Below are 19929 nucleotides of genomic sequence, written 5' to 3'. Positions count from 1 at the left end.
TATGTTGTACGCTCATTCATGTAACACCGGTTAAGCATCTAATTATGTAAATGTTCATAAATTTACTCACTAACACACATGTAACCCAGTTTACTCTCCCTTCATAATACATTTTGTCTTTATAGTTGATTTTAGTCATCCTTTAAATTATTCATTAAATAAAAGTTATACACAGTGTTCAGCGTAGCACCTATTACTTTGGAATTTCGGTCTCCACATCTGGCTGATCACCAGCAAGGGAAAAAAGTCGCTTGAAACTATGCCAATGTAATTTTAATCCGTCTCTTAGCCACAGCGACGTACGAACACTTTTATGGCTGTATCTACCGCGATGCAGACGTCTTTGGACACTGAGGTCATCTTCATGCCTATAAACACTGCCGTCTGAAATACGTTCGTTTTCACTCTCAAAACTGACATCTGTGTCCATATCCTCATCAATTGAGTGATTCGTGTTTGAGGGGCTCGTTTCCGAACGGCGTGCATTGGCATCATTGAGCGCGTCTCCCGATGGAACATTACTAGCACGATTAGCAGGCGCTTGAGGATTCAAATTGTGCTGTACCTTAGGAGATTCCTGATGCTTTTCTGCAGATGCATCTGGGACTTGATATAGGGTACCAAGCTCTGTTAATTCGTTTGCCAAATTAGAATCTCCATTCTGATAGGTTGTTTGTTGCAGCAAGTTTGCGTTTGCAGGTTGTAGGTTCTGTTGATGTACAGGCGATGCAAAAGTGTCATTAGACGACGCGGTGAAATTTGAAGCCACACTCTGGCGCCGTGATTTGCTAAAGTACTCTTGCACGGGATTGGTCATATCGTTCACAAAATCTTGACGCATTTTCTGTCCTTTTAACGCCGTAAACGTTTCATAAGTTTTGAATTCATCAGATGTGGTGAGCGTTTGCTCATGAACATCACTTAGCCCGCGAGTGAAGCAAACTTTCATGCGAAGGTACCCCCGAACTTTAACTCCCATCGTTTGTTCTGCGGTTTCAATATCTACCATGTTTTGTAGAATACGACGTGGGTCTTTTACTGTAAAGAGAGGGACTTCAATCTCTGAGGATTCATTGTCCAGCAAAGTCATTAACCAAAATATTCCGTAAATCTTGGAACGATTACCCACTCCTGATCGTAATTCGAAGGAGACAGGCGTTTTGAAACGTTGACGAACAGGAACTTTGAGATAACGTTGGCCCACAGTCCACCTGCAGTTCTCAGAAGATGAATCATGATCCAGTTTAGCTTTCCCTTTAAAACTGCCAACATAGAAACGTAGCTGACTGTATGAGATTGAAGATATATCGTCTGATACACCCTCAATCGTTGGCGATTCAAAAACAAAGGTTCCGATATTCCAACCATATAATGGACGAGGAATTTGAAACTTCAAGCTTCTAAACAAAATAGACACTCGTAAATTTCCAAAACCCATTCCGCCCTCAATCGGAAACCATTTGGTAAGTTGCGACGCCGTTTCTAAAGTTTTTGCAAGCGGAATGCATACGACACCCAGAATGGGATCTTGCTCACGTAGGCGATACTCGCGTACAGTGAATGTAATCATGGCGCTGCGCCAATCGGCAACAAACTTTTCACTTCCAGCATTATAAATAGGTTGTGAAGAGAATACTTTTGTCCGTGTTTTGTAGACCAGCTCGTCATTTATATCAACACAAACATAAGACGAAGGCAGTCCTTTACCCTCTTCAGCGGTTGCTGCACCTGTTTCACGGGGTGCCTCATAAGAATGCGCACCCTTAATCTTACCATAAGTTGCAACAGGCCTATTTACCTCCAAATTGGCTGCTTGATGAAGAGTAAATGCAAAAATTCCACTTGGGTACTCCGGGTCTAAAGCAGTAGTAACTGCAGCTTCCTCTTCCTTTGAGCTTAAAGAACCCTTAGGGTTTTCAAATTCCGGCTGCTGACGAAGTTCACGAGGGACACTGATATTAAGGCCTTTAGTCCGAAGGGAGGACTTGAAGTTTGCTTTTGGAATGTAACCAACCTTCCAGAACAACTTGCCAGGTAGTTTAGTGTCCTCGTCAAGACCCACCAAACCATCTTCACGTTCGTAAATAGTACCGGCGTTTTGAACCAGAGGAATAATATCCAGCTTCGTCCTTCCAACAACATCATCAGCAGTGAACCTGTCACTATCCCAAAGTTCCATTGCAACTTTTTCAGCGGCCTTTATATGTTCAGGGAAAATTAAAATGTACGCAAATTCGTTCCAAGTTGGATAAAGGTCATGCTTCACTACGCGGGTACAGTAAAGTGGCTTTCCGTATTTCGATAGTGTAACCGTAATGTAAGCATCAGATAATCCATTAACATCCTGTTTTGATAGTCCTTCAGCACGATCAATATGGATAAACAAAATTCCAAGAGCATTGGTTTCCTTTTTGACATCGTCACCGACGATGATCTTTGAAACATCAATCGTGATATTCTTAGGACAAACATACTCATTCGCAGCAGCTGCAATCGAGTTGTTCACGAAATTACTAATTACAGGTAGCCCCAAAACATTAAGTCCATTTTCAACCATGGGCACAGCTGAAATGTCAAGTTGAGGAAGGCCCATCAAAGACATTGTGATGTTCTTCACAAATGGAACTTGAGGAACCAGTTGTATGCGAAGTCTAAGGCGCGTAACAAAACCCTTAATCTCTGCCCAAATGGGAAGAGGGAAACGAAGCGTACCTCTGACACCTGGATAAAATATAATCTCAATGTGCATGTTAGATGCTCTCTTAGCAAAATTTCCATCGGATTTCGGTTTAGCGTGATAAGCGACACAAAGCTCTAAGTTGTAATAACGCGAGCCAGGTACATTCTCTTCGCAAAGCTCCCTAGCCTTTGCAGCATTGGCATCACCATCTGACATGGACTTTTCGTACTCATCTGAAGGAAGAGCACGTATGGAGACAATGCGAATTGGGTTTTCTCCCTGGCTTAACGCAGCAATTCGGATATTCTCAATAAACGATGGCACAGAGGCTTGCATGACATCCTCAATTTGATCAGCAAAGGATGAAAATAGTTCCGGGTTCACGAGAGTCCAAACCGATTCCAACAACACATTCATCCATTCGGCACTTTCGGGAATAAGGTTAAAACGAGAGAACTCACCACGCGCCTGTTCGGAACCCCATTGCACTTGTTCACCGAGTTGCTGAACATATTGCACCCACATGTAAAACGCACATGACATAATCAATGGCGTAACAATTGAAGCAAACCGGGACCTAGTCGACCACCAAGTAATGAGGACGGCCACAATGAAACACACAAACGTGTATCTGTTTGTCTTCCTCCTCAATTCATCAGAGATAAATCTCAAGTTAACTGAGGGCGTGGGGTAGAACAAGATATTTGTTTTTTCATCGTTGATAGGCACATCGCGTGTGTATTGGTGTAATGCTTCTGGAGGAGCAAGATCATCTTGACGTTGCTTGTAAGTTGTCAACGGCTGAGTTGAAGATATGTAAGGTTGTTGACGCGGAAGACCATTTTGAGTTATCTCGTTCTGCTGGGGCACAACAAGCTTGGGATTCTCACATGCAGCCTTGTAATCGTAGTTGATGTCTTGAACAGTGACATTGCGTTGTGTTATTGGGTCAAAAGTCTCTTCTGGCTCAGCTTCGGCTTGTTTCTTTTTAGCTTTCCGTTCCGCGCGTTCCTTTCGCTCACGAAAAAACCGAGGGATGGTAGGAATCTTCCTTCTTCCCGAGTATGGGTCGGAAGAACGAAGATTGCTCTGTTGATCTTCCATGTTGGTTTCTTTGACACCAATTCGTATTTTTTAACAGAATTGACAGAACAACAACTTCGAAAAAAGTAACTTGTTTTTTAAGAGACTGAAGCAAAAACCTTTAGAGAGCGATACAAAAGTTGAAATAAGAAAAATCAATTAACAAAGAGAACGTTGATGCGTTGGAAACCTGTTCTTCTACTTGATAGTATTCCTCGTAACAATTGAAAGAAAATGTAGAAGGTAACTCATTTCGAATTATCCTGTCTGACTTGTTTTAAAATTGCCTCAGACTTGATGTCATTAGACCGTCAGGAGTTAATGCATACCCGAAACTTTGCGACATTAATTCCGGAAAAGCGAATCTGGTTTTTGGAACACGTGCGCCGAATGGATTGGATCCAGTAATGAAGTTGCCGATGAGGAGCTAACTGTGGATGTAGAGAAATCAAACAAGAGCATCTTTCCGAGTTGGGGAAACCTATGAATAGTCCGTTGGTGGCCATTTCGAACCCAACCAATCTGTCTCATTACGCGGAATTGACGGAGACCAAATGTCATCCTTGTCACCATAAGGCTGTGGGGGGAAATCCCAAGGCATACGTATAGCGACGCTTAGTGGAAAGTCAAAGTTGGGGGATTTGAGCGAATTGGATTTGTAAACGGGAAAAAACGCGCAAGCACTGTTTGAGTCATCAGCAAATAAACCCGGATGTAGTAGAACACCCGCTTCATAGGAACGGATTCGTAACCCATGCTCCGTCTTAGAATTCGCAGCAACACCCTCCAGGGTACCCCAAGCTGGCTTGCTTAAGTTCGCACTCGTAAGTAGAACCCATCGGATTAAAGTACCTTCGTCGTTTAGACGCATGTAAGTCTTCACATGGGGAGCAATGCGCTGACGTCCCGATTTCATTGCTTTCCATTTACATAACTGATTGTGTCTGACGAGTTCTTCCACTTGTGCTGGAGCACCTCTCGCTGTAACATTAAAATGAATGGAAGAACCAGAATGCCAACCAAGCAGTGAATCCCGTACATCGGTAACAGTTGGAAATATCAACTTCCAATGGGTGAGGTCACAATGTAACGCCTTTGTGTGCTCCTTCAAGAATGCCTGTCGGGCGCCAAATGATCCCATGGAGCTACACTGGGATACACAAATGTCGCTGTCCTGGAACTTGTTTCGGGGACCCATAAACTCTGCCATGGACTCGATGGCTGCCAATTCCTTTTCCAGACGATTGTGACCCCAAGAATCGAGCTTATCCCCTCCAAACTTTCCTGGTACCGATGAAATGAATATGGCTTTTACGGAAGTAAAATCATATCGCTGTAATTTGCAGATGAGTTTGGCACAGTGCTTATAATGAGACAGATATGAGCAAAAGTCTTTTTGGAAACGGTCGCCAACCGAGGGTGGTCCCTCCCGTTCGACTGTTTTCCGCCAAAGTAGAGGCGTTTTGTATATTGCTTGTGACATTCCCTCCCAATCCATTTGAATCATGTTCGCTGTGTGTATCACTACTTGGCACGAATCATCTGCAAAGAAATTGACCATAATTTTGGAATGATGAGTTCCCCATTGCGGAACATACACACTGTGTAATTCTATATCCATAGGGAGACGAGTCTTTTGTTGTCGCAGGACATCCATTCTTGGTGAGTCATATGAATAACCGTGTGTGACATGAACTTTTACTTGTTTAAGGACACTTGGATGCATGTTTTCCACGATGAAACCAAGATCGATGCAAAAATTGAATTGCCATGTCTCACGGAGATTCTTACTGCCAATTAATTGACGAAGACTGAGGCAATGAACATTCTCTTCATCGGGCAGTGACTTAATAGAATTCAAGAAAATGGGTGAATCCTGTTTTTCACATGTTTCAATAGACAATTTCCTTTTTTTCACTTTTCGAGAGTCAGTGGGGGAAGACATGTCGCGTGTTGTCTGTTCAACATTCAAATGTCGAATTAAAGTTTCCGCACGTGGTCTCGCATGCGACGCAGAGGGCCCGGCGCGTCGCCTCATTTATGTGATATTAGTAGCCAGCGAAAACAAAATCATTATTTGAACAGTTTATTATATTACTTGGACACGCTTTTAAACTAATAAACCGTTACTAATAAAATATCATAGACTCACCAAGGGCAAACGGAAGTCAACGGAAAAAAGAAAGTCTAATGACAGACACTTTGACCACTTTCTAAGACTGGTAAAGCTTTTTGGATGCAATATTGTGATAGTCATCAGTATCTTCATGCACAGTAGAGTAAGCCTCGTCTGGAATAGTGCTCCATTGTTCATCTGCAGCCATACGTTGACGACGACTGCGACGGATACCGTAACCGTGACGAGGTCTACGCAACCGGTAAAACCAATAACGCCAAGTGTCCTTGGTATGGGCGTGATAAATACATGCGGCCAAAATGATCACAAGGAAAATGGCAGGAACAATGATAGCTGCCTTAAGGTTTCGTTTGTGCCCGTAAAGAGCAGCATCTTCTGCAGCCTTTTCTTCTTCCGTCAATGCAGAGGCCAGGTTGACGGTAGGGCCAGTAATCAATGTAACGTTGTTGGTGCCGGTAGTCTCCAAATCTACGGTGATTGTTTGGTTGTCATCGTCATGCAACCAGTCCTTGTTCACTTTGAGTGTAATCTCTCCTAAAGAAACATGTCAGCAGACAAATCCAAGATTGACAACACTGGAGCGAGTGTTTTGGCCATTTCCAACAAAAAACATACCTTTGTAATTATTAAGCTTCTTTTCCACGGCAACCAAACCGGTTGAATTCTTGTACGAAAGAACAAGATTAATATTCTCTGTGCCAAAGTAATAGGGATCCCATTGAATAAGATACGACTTATCCTTCACCCAGCGGACTCCATCTGTGGGTTTGCAGATGGGAACGTCAGAGGCAATGTAGCTTGCTGACCGGCAGTCAAAAACGGTAGTTGGAGCAGTTTTTGTTTTGGTACTGCTAGCTGTAATGGTAGTAACTGCACTGGTAATTTCAGTGCCACTGACGACGGAATAAATCGTAGTTGCTACCGGAGCAGATGAAGAGGTTTTGTCGACTGTTTTATGGACGTTAAGTTAATATATTTGGATTAGTCGTTGGGGCAAAACACGTACAGTAAGCGTCGGCCTTCACAAGGAGTATGCCCGCGAAAAACAAAAATGCACTAAAAAGCAACATTTTCTTGCCAATTTGTATTTATACAATCAACCGATTTCTTCCTAAAGCATATATCACCACAATTTACGAGACAGTCACTCTTCGGTAAAGAATTCCTGCTGCAAGTGTTGGTGGGTGTGGAAGCGGAAACGGAAACGGGAAATGAGAGTCAGCAGCAAAGGTAAAACAAGGATTAAACATATTGCTTTAGCACAAAATATTCCGGATTATTTTCTTAAACAGCATACTCTGTTTGACGATATAGATTGCTGTTTCTCTGAATTTTTGCAGATAAATTGTGTCAAAAGGCGAATTTCATAGTCAGCAGTACAGTAGTCAGAGACTACAGACAGCTTAATTATATGTTCAATTCCTGTAAAGTAGCCTCAAAAACTTCTGTACATTCCTTTTCGTAACCGCCGGTCCGTTCCATTTTCGAAAGGACCACCATTCGACAACTCTCGGTAAGACTTTTTACGCGGACACCTTCTGTAACCGACATGTTTCCTCGAATTACAGCTTGTTGAAATAACTCGTCGAGCTGTTTCAAAAATGAAAACATGGGTTTTGGGCTCGCTGGAAACGTCACAATAGCGTCGACGAAAAAATCCAGGTATTTCAGTAAATAATTTAAAGCCAGATAAGTATATCTGGGAAGTGGTATTCCACTAATCACTTCAATATACGATTTACTTGCATCAATTAAATCATTGAGAGTTTGAAACCCGTCTGGTTGAAACCTGTGGGAAAATAGGTTAGAGAATACAATAATTAAAAACAGAAGACATTTAAAATATGTGAACATACTTCTTTTGGTAGCGTTGTGATATTGTGGAAAACTCGTTGTCTAAAAATTCACGTAAATTGGTGAGCTGTCTCTCAGAGAGTTTCTCGATCATTGTCCCTTTGTATGTATGTCTACGATATTTAAATTTTGTAAAATGGACGGACGAAAAACACCCGATTCGTTGTTAAGAATTCCCCTAAAGAGAAATGACTAATGAGACGAAGAAGTTGAAGAGAAGGTCGGCAATTCCAATGGGTAAGGAGGAGTCGTGCACCCTATGACGAGGGTGAGTTTACAGACGGTAGTACCGTATGAAGAAGCATTGCTAAAGAGTGAGACAAAATAAGTCAGAAACCCCTAGCATCGTATATAACGTCTAAGCACACTCGCTGGAAGCTCATACTAGCCAATGAGGATTTTGCTTTAGTTCGTCAATCGACGATTGATTATAAAGATTACAAAATTATTTCTTTGTGTGATAACACCACCTCGTTCTTATAATAGTATACACCTCAATTTGCCCATGCAACCTTCCAACCATCGTAATAGCATTAAACACACGAAGTTATATTTTTACAAAACTGCATAGACAAAAAAAGAAGAGAAACAACGGCATCTCTAAGGCTGAAATTTTGCTGAAATCACATCTTTACAACAGCCAAACACAGTGTTCTCAGAAAATTTGTTCTTCAAGTGACATACCGTGAATTAGGCCTTCCCTATTTGAACATATTTTTCTTTCTGCGAGTTCGCTTTTCCGTAGCTTATCCCGTGTTGTGGGGGCGCGCTTTTCAACTCACCACCAAAAAGTCACCACCAAATGACAAGAATTCACCAACACATCCCGACCCCAAAAAACGTTTAACCCTCGACTTACAACCGTTTTCGACTTTTCGCGATAGGTTCTGTGGTTCTAAGGGACGATATATATTATCTGACCAGAATTTTGGTAGAGGATCGCTGAAGCAGTACTTGTAAAAATTGTATGAATTGTGTGAACACTCGGTGGATTACTGAGTCAAAGTTTCTGAAAATTCCTCTGTTGCGCAGTTAAACAGCATGGAGAAGGTATAAATCTCGAAATCTTCTCATTTATTGTTACTAATGTACACAGTCATGTCTCTCCAATCCCGTTGACCTCTTGAACTTTTACATTTACGACTATTTCGTAAAAAATAAGTTCGAAGGCGCTGCCAAAGCCTTTCTGGACGAGGCAAAGGTGCAACTTCAAAATGGGCAGGATAACGGGGTAAAAAAGCCGGAAACTTTAGAGGGTACGATAATAATTTCGTCTTTGGAACTTTTAGCTCACCCGCGATAGATTCTTTGCAAATTTCGAAGGTGGAAGCCAAGCACAATCCCACCGATAGTTACCCGAATGAAACGAATGCGGGAAATTCTGGTATGTATTTTTTCCGTCTCATGCGAGCCCTTACTAATTGGCTTATTTAGTAAATGCAAATACAGACAATATTTCTGTTTCTCGACGGCCGATTGATATTCCAGGAGGCTTTCTAATAGAATGGTGGGATTTCTTTTGGGACGTGTTTAGTTCTCGAGTGAGTCCGACAACGTCTGCTGGTTTGGCTTCAATGGCTGCTTCCCAACAACGACAAGCAGTATGGACCAGAAACCAGCAGGCTGCTGTTCCGCAGTTTGCGCCCACTGCTCCTCCTCAATCACAGCTTGCTCGCTCTCAATTACCGGACTCTGTAGACGCATCTAATGCAATGAACAGGGTCCAAGCAAACAAGCAGGCGCCAGTTCGCCAGGAAACCGGTAATGCGGCTTATGAGGCGGCGGCAAAGGGAATGCAAGAGCGTAAACCGGCGACTGCTGTACCTTCTGATCGGCCCGTTATGTATCAACAACAGCAAAACCAGTCTCCGTCTTCACAAACTATCCCTCCTTCGATCTCATCTAATTCCACGGGCCTCAATCCTGAAACACATCCCCATCCGTACTCCGCAACCATATCGGTCCCTGGCCAGCAAGCCTCTGTTTTCCCGCCAACACCTGCCCAAATTCAGCAAATGCGACTTAATCAGCACTATCTTCAGCAACAGCAACAACAGCAACAACTTCGTCAGATGCGTCAGCATCCGCAATTACAACAACGGTACTACCATTTACAGCCGCAAATGGCGGCTTATCCTCGTGTAGGTCAACCGAATCCCTATTCCAACCCAGCCCTTATAAATAACACACCCGCCGAACACGGACATATGCCTGTATCTGCGAAGGTTCCTATTCAACCAATGAACGCCATTCCCAATGAACTTCAGAGACAGCAGCTCGCACAAAAGGCTGTGTCTGCGCAAAAAATGCCCCGCCAAATGGGACCTCATCCGACCATGCCTGTGTCTGATCAACTACCCAACCGTGCAATGCCTTCTACTAATCCAGCCATGGCCGGAATGAATGAAGCAGCTGCCGTTCCAGCAGCTGGAACACAGCCGAATGTTCGCCCTCAGGGTGCTCCTATTAGTGATGTTGAAAAGGTATCAGTTAAATCCCAGTTTTCCTCGGGAACTATTTCTACAGCTCAGCTACCCGCCAACTCAGCGTCGTTCAATGCATCTAACTATGCAAATCAGATTCGGAAAGCGCAACAGATTCTCTTGCGTGCAGGAATAAATCCTATTGGTCTAACTCCGCAGCAATTGCTTAATTTCTACCACGTTAACCCCCAAATGCAACAGAAACAAATTCAGGCATTTTCTCAAGGGCATGGCTGACCCTCAGCATTGGATGTCCATGAATGCTCAACGTGGTCAACCTCCCTCACATGCTGGTGGACGGATGCCCATGCCACAAGATGCCTCGCAAAATCCAATGCTCATGAATATGTACGGAAATGGCAACGTGTTCCCCGAGAATATGCCGCAACAGGTTCCTGGAAATCCTGCGCTGAACGATTATCATATGCAATTACTCGCCCTTGAAGAACAGAGCAAGAGAAGACTAATGATGGCACGACAGGAACAAGAGCGAACAACATCACCACAGGACGCTGTGAATGACAATTTTGCGAATGGCCCGAAAGCAAGGGTTTCTGCATCTCCAAAGCCACCCTTGCAAAAACGCCCTGGCGCCGATCAGGTTCCTCAAAATAAGGTACGCTTTCTTCGCATACTTAAACGACACTAACTGTGTAAAAACAGCAACCCCTGGCTCAGCAGCAGCAGCAACAAATGGCTGCTATGGCCCAAAAAAAATTCGTCCCCAATCAACCAGAGAAAGGTAAGTTTATATAAGGCGGTTTCAACAAGCTCTAAGACAATATTATGCCTAAGAGTGCCTTAATTCAAAGAGTTTTTTTCACAAGGACTTTGTGTTACTAACAAACTCAGGTAACCTAAATGGACAACCTTATCCGAATATGCAACAAAACATGGCTCGCGGGTATGGACAGGCACCTTATGCCAATGGCACATTTCCTGACTTTGCGAATCCATACGCAAATAATGCGATGACGCCTGAAGTCTTAAATCAAGCTGCCATGCGTGGAATGATTCCAGGCGCCCAAAATAACTGGGCCGCTGCTCAACATATGCGGACACAACAATACGTACGCCTCTTGATTAATCCTCACTCAGCCGTGTGTGATACTAACAATCTAAAGCAAGCACGAAAGGCATCTGCTTCTCCAATCCAACGACCGCAGATGAGTCCGAATATGCATATGAAAGGCGCAACACAGTCTCCAGCTTCGGTCACAGCACCTTCACCACAACTGAGGTCGACAATGCAATCGTCGCCAGCGAACGGCATGACTAACACGACAAATGGTGTTGCTCCAAACAACATCAATCGGATTTCGTCAGACATGCCTTCGGCCACCAACTTCCCCACTGCACCCTTGCCTCAAGATGTTACTAATTCAGAGGCGACAGCATCTTTAGGTGCCAATGATTTGAATAATGTGACGACGGGTACCATGAATGCAGGCGATATGAATCTACGCATGTCAAAATCCGGAATGCCGGTGTCCGATCCATCTTCCGTCACTGCAGCGAAATCCGCTGTCGCCGGATATGGCAACAATAATCCGAATGCCATGTCTGGTCTTGCTCAAGGCAATGGTTCGAAAATGATGAATCAAGATAATAACCTCTTCGGCTTCACTTCCAAGAATGATTCTGATCTGAGTATGATGAATGATTTTGACTTTGACAGCTTCCTTAATGATACTGCTACTGATGGAGCACAGCTATACTTACAGGACGCCATGGGCAATCATGATGGTCTAGCCGGTAACGACAAATCGGTAATGGGTTTGTCGGACTCTGGGTTGGAAGCAGCCAAGTAAGACGGAGCTCGTTGATGATTTTGGAATTCTCTACCTTTTGCATGTGCCTTATTTGGCTTTTCAATGACAGACATATCCCCCCCTTTTGAGTTTACAAGCTCATCGTTCCTATAACGTTTCTGTTTCCGAAAAACATCTGTCACACGCGCACGTACAAACTCGTTCATGTTGTATTTCAATGTGTGTTGCTTACAGACAGGTCAAATGTTATGTCGAGAAGATTTTTGGTACGCGTGTTTGGTTCCCGAACAATAAATAGTACCCACTTACGCTCTTTTTGTTTATTTTTTGCTACTTCTCAATCTTTGGTTCCTACTTTTTCCCCTCTGTTTCTTTTATTTCGCGTAAAAAGTATGTTGGTTTGCATGCTATGTTCAAAATGTATACCGTTCTGTCTAATTTATATTACTACTATTGGTCCTTTTTCTTTACTGCTGCTACTAATTAAATCTGTATGGAAATATCAACAAGGGAAGTGCACTACGCTATTTATGCTTTGGTTCCTTCGTTTGTGTCTCTAAGCTTGTTATTTTTGTCGTCGTATCCAGATTCCCTTGTGATTGATATGGCGCACGTATGTCAAATATTTCCTCGCTCGACTTGTGGAAGTGCCTGCACACATCTCATTGCGGATAGATTGTCAAGGTATAAAGATTTAATTTTTTGCTATGCCGATTCATTGTCTCCAAAACGCACGAAATCAAGGGAACTGCAGTTCAATGGATCCAATTGTTGGAATGCCTTCTCTTGTCCTCTCTTTTTTTCTCTCTTTCTTTTTCTTTCTTTCTCTCTCTCTCTCTCTCTCTCTATCTCTTTATTTCTTTATTTTCTCTGTCTCCCCTGTCTCTCGTTTTGTACGATATCTTCAATGGGATATACTCCTTGCAACCGAATTTTACGTCTCTCTAACTCTAATACTGCTGATGCTATTATACACATCACATGCAAATCATTCTCACTGTCATCATTAAATTCTTGGTCTGCTACTACTTAGACACGCGAACGTGTCTTCATGTGCATGTTCCGCAGTCGTGCATACATATCGGTACAGGGGTGTCCATAGTTCCCTTTTTAGTGACCTTTGTTGGTCGGTAAGCTGATAGACAACTTTTCAGCAATGAGCCAAGTCCAATGGATTGGTTTCGCTCAGGGGCGTGTTTTTTCCTTCGATTCGTCGTCCTTGTTCTCCGTTGAAGAAGGCATTTGTTCTTCATGTTTCTGGGTAAGGCTGTTCACCCGCTGTTCAATTTGATCGAGTTCCTTACGGTGCTGCTGCAAGCTCCGTTTCAAACGGCGAAGTTTCTCCAGCTCTTGTTGATGCACAAAGTAGTCTTCCTTCGTTTTCTCGCGCTCTTTAAAGGGATCGGGTTCTACAACCGGTCCGCTGAACGGTGAATTGTTAAATGACCCGCTCGATGTGTACCGTGCAAATCGAACAACAGATTTGGAAGCTGGCCGATGAAAACGAAGAAGAAGCATTTTTGTTCTGAATTTTGGAGCTAGCCGAAGTGGATCTCGCTGACAGCCGACAGGTTGTTTCGGTGTTCTGCTGATGGTTAGTTGTAACTCATGTTCGATAAAACGCGTGACATACCTGTTATGTTTTCGTGGTGGTGTCGTGTGGATTGCTGTGGCCAGCACGTCGATGTCCGTCTTGGGCCTCAATTCCCCCTACACTGAACTACCAACCGCCTACGTACTCCTTGAGTCCGGCGGACATCACCATCGCCGTCACTTCCCCACTTGCCTCCTCATTGTTTGAGTCGGTGATGTCATACCGATGATGTAGCCCGTTTTGCGGGTGCCGTTTCGTAAACTGGCGGGGCGGTTAAGCGAAGTCACCTGATGGTAATGTTTCGCTTAGGGACACGTGTCCAAGGGATGTGCGCATGCGATGTTGGGTCCACAGTATGCCAAATGTGAGGAAATACGTGAATCGTTAAGTGTTGTTTTTTGCTAATACAAACCGCATGCACGGATGGAAACGTTTTGTGTGAATACACTCGTCGACTTGATCCGTGGGATTCATATTGTCGCGCAGGCGCGTCCAGGAACGTCCAATTCCTGACGGATACACTTGGGATCATGAGTAAATTCCTTTTCGCTCGAAGCGAGTGAGAGAGAGACAGAAAGAAGGAGCGCGCGAGAAAGAGTGCGTGCGTGCGTGAGCGTGCGTTCCTGTGTGTGTGTGTGTGTGTTAATAAAATGAACTTAATATTTGCCCTCTATCGTTTCGCAGCCGACTTAATTAGCGCTCGTATTGGGCCTCAGTTGTCGCATATCGTACTCTCTATATCAGCGATCATTCACCTAATAGGACAAAGCATGTCACAACTCGGGATGGACTCGCACATTTGCACTTTACGGGTTTTTAAGCTTTGCGACACGTTCGTCTCTGATTAGTCGTTTTTTAAACGGACACGTCAACAGAATTGGAGCCAGCAACGTCTTAGCCCCTGCACCCCTCTACTCGCTTGTTCTATTTCTCGACCCCATATTGTCGTCGTAGCGGCTGAAGAACGCTGTCTGGAAACCAAGCGAAAATCTCTATTGCTGCCGACCTCGTGCTCTCGTGGTCTTCATCTCCTACTTCTTTTATAGGCTATGATAGCGTTTCCTCGAGTAGCCTAGGCTCTGGTCTGTCCACTTCCACACTTAAACTTACTGATGCTGACGTCATATAATATTTAGTATAGACGCCATCCTCACTTAGTTTCTACCACGAAGAAGCCCGGATTTACTGTGCTAGACAATACAAATTAGCCTGTTTTGTTGCAAGTTTTGGATTCGTTCGTTTTGTACTATTGCATTATTTTTTTTCCGATCGAAATTGGACGTGTTCTGACTACTGTTTATAACATCTCTCTTTTCCACTATTTGCTTGCCTATTCCAGACGACAATTGGAATTTTGAGCTGTAATTTCTATCTTTTGACCCTATCTTATCTTCGATTTGGGTTTTTGAATTGAGTGTTTTGTTGTGTTCATATAAGTACTTCTGAGCAGTTGACCTTTAGACGAACAATACACACAGAACTGTAAACAATTCGACTTTGCAACGTTAATCAGCAAAAGCGATCTACCCGTCTTTTTGTGGGCGCCTATTTTTATAATTCTGACATTCTTGTCGTGGTTGTGACCAATACCTGCTGGACAAATTCTTTCTACGGAGTCTTTAGCTGTCGTTACTTGTTGATCCGTTCGTTTCTAATTGATTATATATTCGTCTACGGACACACCACAGATACACACAAACCCTTTATGAAGACGTCTTCTTCAGCGTCGCAGTATGTCCAACAACAATGCTCCAAACGGTGGGAGCTTAAACAAGTCCCTACCGACGACGAACAGTTCTGAGCCTGGAGAGGTTCAGGAACGACGTCAACAAACTACTAACCCTCGGAGTGCAATTGCCGCTTCCCATCCATCGACTGCCTCAACGCAGTCTGCAGGCTCCTCCAACGCGACATCTTCTTCTCGCCCACTGGGTTCCGGTTCACGACCTCGAGCACACTTTCATTTTGCGGGGGGTGATCATTTTCCTGGAGATCGTTCGCCGTCGTCATCCGACACAGACGATGAAGACAATCACAACACTGACACTAACCGGAGTAGTAGTCAGAGGCTTTCACAACGACCGCCTGCAGGAACCCCTGTAAGAGTCCCCATTATTTCCATCACCGATGATTCCACACCTCCATCCTCATCTAGAACAACTGAACCCGAATCAAGCTTCCATTCCACCAATTCCACTCGCGCTAGTGCAACAAGCTCGCACGCACAAGCGCCTTCTCCACAACCGACAAACACAACCCCTGACAGTGAGCATCGTGAAGTCCACTTTGTTGATCCCGAAGCCAATGACCCACATGTGACCGGCCAATTGCCAGATGTTTTGCCTCTGTACAGAGTAAAGTCGGGCTCTTCCAGCAAAAAGCCGGGTGATGATGCCAAACAGAAGAAGAAATGGCTGAATTTCAAGGAGATGCGTCAAAAACATCCATGGATGCAACGCTGTCACTGGCCCAAAGTTTTAGCTTGGGTGCGACCGAAATTAAACAAAAAGGGTCTTCGTCCGGTAATTCGGTCTGCCATTGCGGCCTGGATTGCAATGCTCCTTCTTATCTGTCGACACACAAATCGTGTTCTCGGTCAATCAAGCTTTTTCGTTGTTATTGTTGCTTCGCTGTTCCCACCCATGGAGCCTGTGGCTCCAATGCTGTGGAAGACAGCTTATCAATTTGTTTTTCTGTTCTCAGCCTGGGCGTGGACAATTGTAGCCTCGAAACTGGCAACAGTTTCCCGAGGTTCACCATCGCCGGCAGAGTCGTTGCAGGTAGCGGTATCACAAGGCTTCCAATGCACGGTGTCGCTCACTAATGTGAATCAGTGCCTGCTGGAAGCAATCTACCAAGGTTACTTTGTGCGTGCGCTGCCTTCTATCATATGGGCTCTGTTTGAGTTTGTCGGTGTCGCTGTAATCATGCGAATCAAAGTGAAGTACCCGCCGTTGACGTTCAGTTGCGTTTTCTCGTGCATTTGTGTTATTATCTCTGCTTGTTACGGCCCTCTATATCCTTACTTTACCGTCAGCATTGGTTTATTTTTCATCATTCCATTTTGCGTACAGACAGCTATTGCTGTTGGCTGTACATTATTTATTCTTCCTCAAACATGTAATTCTGCATATACGGAAAGTTTGCAAGGGCTTGCCACGAAAAGTAAGTGCATTCTCCAAAAACAACGTGAAATGCTGGCAACTTCACCTTCGTCCGCTGGCTGGACGGCTTTTTCGTCTATTGATGCCGACGTCGCTTCCTTGAAAGACGATATTTCCAAAATGCAAACAAATGAGCAATTTATGGACACCGAATTTACGTATGGACGATTGAAAGGCTCCGATCTCATTGCGCTGCGCGTTATGTTTGAGAAGATTGCACTTCGTATGACTGCATTCTCTTACTTCAATCGGCTCATTGTTCACAATGTGCAAATTTACGACGATGATGTCCTGAATGCATTGGATCAAGATGTCAGTAATAACGAAGAGGCTTCGCTTTTACACTCGCGCCATGAACGTCAGCACTCTAGGGATGGATCTCGTTCTCGCATAAGTCGGACGTCTTCCATTGCGACTTCAGGAACGCAAAGTCGACTTGAACCACGTAGGGTAGCATCTACGCAAAGTCTTTCCCATGGACAGAATCCGCAATCTTACGTCTCTCTTAGTGACTTTTTTCTTGGACGTACGAATGCCCCGAGCACCGCCCATAATTCTGTAGCTGATGATGAAAGTGAACATCATACAATAGCGACCAAAAGTACAGCCGCTACTGGACGTTCGAAAGGAAAGAACAAGGTGCAGGCAGCACTAAGCAAGTTTTATGATGCGATGCATCATTCCTACCAACCAGTTGGTCTTCTTGAAGCGCAGCATTACATGACTTTGGAAAATAAATTGCCTTATCATCCGCCGCAGCTGTTAGAATCACTTGTGTCTTGTCTTAATGATGCTACTGCAAAGTTGTTAAATGAATCTATAGTTGCACTAGACGGCATTTATGGGTGGCTCGATGACTACAACAGCGACAGACTTAACCATCTTTTTAGTCGACAGAGTCAACGGCGTAATCATTCTTATAGAGTTAACGCACTGCGCATTCATTATCGACGACTGCGAGCAGTTATGGCTGACTTTGATGAGCATCGCTTGTTCGATGTTAAAGCACCTATCGTCGATCTTCTGACAACTGATGACCTGAATTACCTTCATTCATTGCGCTCATTATATGTAATTTACTTCTACGAGGCACATTTGTTTCAAGTTATTCGGGGTATACTGCAGATTCTTGAAGCAACGATGGACTTGGAACACCGCAGACAATTGCGGCGGCTTTGGTGGCCGTTACACGCATTCCGTTTTGCTGTAATGTCTCAGTTTACAAAATCTGATGATTACACCGAAGATAGTGCCCCCAACGATCCCGAAGAAGACGTCTATAAAACGTTTACAGAGGCAAGAAACCCAGATGCTGAACCTCCAAACAACATCTGTCAGTTGATTGACCTTCATTTAATCAACTTCTGTAAACACATCTTCTCTGCGGATAATCGACATGCTATCAAAGTCGGAATGTTAGCAGTCATATGCACCATACCGTCTTTTTGTCGTGGGAGCGCCATATGGTATTACCGTAATCGTGGCTTCTGGACCGTTATTCTGGGAACAATGAATTTGGCCCGTTTCAGCGGTGATACTATATACGGTTACCTGGCTAGAATTCTCGGTACTCTGTTTGGTTGTACCGTAGGAATGATGCTATGGTACATAAGTTCGGGACATGGTAAAGGCAATTCTTACGGATTGGCGGTGGTGATGGCTATTGCCTTCCCAATCATTATGTTTATTCGCATTCATCTTATATACCTAACACCCATGCCTGCCTCCATTTTCGCCGTATCCATTGCTCTCACAGTTGGCTACTCGTGGAAGTCTTTCCATGAGCCTGGTCTGGTAACTCTGGGAGTAGGATGGGACGTCGCATACCGTCGCTTTCTTACAGTTGCTGCTGGTATTACAGCGGCATTTATATTTTCTATGATTCCAAGACCTGTTACTGCTCACCGTATGATTAGGACAACGCTCGGGAAACTCCTTATTCAAATAGGTTCAATTCACTGCGATATTTCAAACTTCGCACGACGCTCATCCCATAATCATATTGATACGGACATTCAAAGTACTATTCTCAAACTATCGCAAACCCTTATGGCTTTGAAAAAGAGGTTAGCAATTGTGAAGTTTGAGCCTGCCCTCATCGGCCGATGGCCTCGTGATCGGTATGAACAATTAATAGAAACCGAACAAGAACTTTTGGACTTACTTAATTCATTTATGACATGTTTAACGACCCTTGATGAGAATTGGACCTACGCCTTAATGTTTCGCATCGGCTGGCTCGAACCAAAGTTCATAGCCTCACAACTGGCTGTGCTGTACATGTGTTCAACGTCTCTTCTTACTGAAAATCCCCTTCCTCAAATCGTACCTGCACCCTTGGTGGACCGTTTCTTCACTAAAAATGGTGACATCTTCCTTCCCCCTTTATCTATAAACGAACCGAGTCGTGTGGACATCACGCTTTTGGACCAGAAAAACTATGTAAACTTCGCCGTCGGTTGCACGATTGCATATGCCATTGTGAATCATATCGACCGTATCATGTATATTACTAAATCCCTGTGTGGAGAACTTTACCATATTGATGGTTGGCCACACAGTCGCTATTTTGATGAAGATATTGTCAAAAAAACAATACACGGCCAATTATCAGAGAGAGACGAAAAATCTAATGAAGATATCGTCTAAACTTCTCGACGCTATGAAATACTAAACTTTTTGACACTTGACACTTGGAGAAAAAGTATAACTTCTGTTCTGACCGATTTCTGAAGGAATTCCGATCGCCCTTAATCATAATTGTAATGGCTGAATTCTACTAAAAGTTTGAATTATGTGATATGTTGTTTTACTCGGTTACTCAATTTTTCAGTGCGTAATTGTTTTTTAAAAGACTTTCCGGTATTTAGCCAATAGAATCTTAAAGGATGAATAGCTAAAGGCAGGCAAGTCTTCTAACTGCATTCATTTGTTTATTTTTTTGAGACTTAAAAAAAATATAGAAAAAAATAAAAAAAAAACTTAATTACTTAAGTAATTTAAGAGCTAAACGAGTGATTTCCATAGCGAAAAAAGTAAATACCGACGGACGCATCGTTTTATTGCTATTGTAACAATGAAATTTCAGGTGGGATATGTGGCAGATTACCCCACACGCCCCACATGCCAGCTAAGTGTGCTCAGACAAAGTAGAACGAATTG

At 43.6% G+C, this 19929-nt stretch overlaps 8 protein-coding genes across 8 annotated transcripts; 2 read left to right on the top strand and 6 right to left on the bottom strand.

The window, feature by feature from the left end:
- Positions 1-111: 111 nt before the first annotated feature.
- On the bottom strand, positions 112-4034 carry SJAG_04417 (C2 domain-containing protein). The gene has a single exon (XM_002175489.2). It carries the CDS (start codon positions 3782-3784, stop codon positions 194-196), a length of 3591 nt encoding a protein of 1196 aa, XP_002175525.1. The 5' UTR covers positions 3785-4034; the 3' UTR covers positions 112-193.
- On the bottom strand, positions 3969-5915 carry SJAG_04418 (tyrosyl-DNA phosphodiesterase Tdp1). Its single transcript, XM_002175490.2, has one exon. The coding sequence runs from the start codon at positions 5799-5801 to the stop codon at positions 4245-4247; it is 1557 nt and encodes a 518-aa protein (XP_002175526.1). The 5' UTR covers positions 5802-5915; the 3' UTR covers positions 3969-4244.
- Positions 5849-7169, bottom strand: SJAG_04419 (fungal protein). The gene is made up of 3 exons (XM_002175491.2): positions 6907-7169; positions 6516-6848; positions 5849-6434 (listed from the first exon to the last, which is right to left on the bottom strand). Exons 1-3 carry the CDS (start codon positions 6968-6970, stop codon positions 5977-5979), a joined length of 855 nt encoding a protein of 284 aa, XP_002175527.1. The 5' UTR covers positions 6971-7169; the 3' UTR covers positions 5849-5976.
- SJAG_04420 (hypothetical protein) lies at positions 7105-8245 on the bottom strand. Its single transcript, XM_002175492.2, has 2 exons — positions 7757-8245; positions 7105-7689 (listed from the first exon to the last, which is right to left on the bottom strand). The coding sequence occupies exons 1-2, from the start codon at positions 7846-7848 to the stop codon at positions 7308-7310; spliced, it is 474 nt and encodes a 157-aa protein (XP_002175528.1). The 5' UTR covers positions 7849-8245; the 3' UTR covers positions 7105-7307.
- A 550-nt stretch (positions 8246-8795) lies between these two features.
- Positions 8796-12048, top strand: SJAG_04421 (transcription factor; the record flags this gene model as incomplete). Its single annotated transcript, XM_002175493.1, has 8 exons — positions 8796-8804; positions 8851-9010; positions 9058-9138; positions 9189-10417; positions 10482-10853; positions 10901-10979; positions 11090-11307; positions 11362-12048. 8 exons carry the CDS (start codon positions 8796-8798, stop codon positions 12046-12048), a joined length of 2835 nt encoding a protein of 944 aa, XP_002175529.1.
- An 884-nt stretch (positions 12049-12932) lies between these two features.
- SJAG_04422 (hypothetical protein) lies at positions 12933-13757 on the bottom strand. Its single transcript, XM_002175494.2, has 2 exons — positions 13643-13757; positions 12933-13594 (listed from the first exon to the last, which is right to left on the bottom strand). Exon 2 carries the CDS (start codon positions 13525-13527, stop codon positions 13195-13197), a length of 333 nt encoding a protein of 110 aa, XP_002175530.1. The 5' UTR covers positions 13528-13594; positions 13643-13757; the 3' UTR covers positions 12933-13194.
- SJAG_06420 (hypothetical protein) lies at positions 13694-14705 on the bottom strand. The gene has a single exon (XM_011050715.1). It carries the CDS (start codon positions 14133-14135, stop codon positions 13887-13889), a length of 249 nt encoding a protein of 82 aa, XP_011049017.1. The 5' UTR covers positions 14136-14705; the 3' UTR covers positions 13694-13886.
- Positions 14470-19853, top strand: SJAG_04423 (hypothetical protein). Its single transcript, XM_002175495.2, has one exon. The coding sequence runs from the start codon at positions 15337-15339 to the stop codon at positions 19414-19416; it is 4080 nt and encodes a 1359-aa protein (XP_002175531.1). The 5' UTR covers positions 14470-15336; the 3' UTR covers positions 19417-19853.
- Positions 19854-19929: the final 76 nt, after the last annotated feature.

The sequence above is a fragment of the Schizosaccharomyces japonicus genome (genome assembly GCF_000149845.2).
Source record: "Schizosaccharomyces japonicus yFS275 unplaced genomic scaffold supercont5.2, whole genome shotgun sequence".
NCBI lineage: Eukaryota > Fungi > Ascomycota > Schizosaccharomycetes > Schizosaccharomycetales > Schizosaccharomycetaceae > Schizosaccharomyces > Schizosaccharomyces japonicus.
This window is presented reverse-complemented; position numbering and strand designations above follow the sequence as displayed.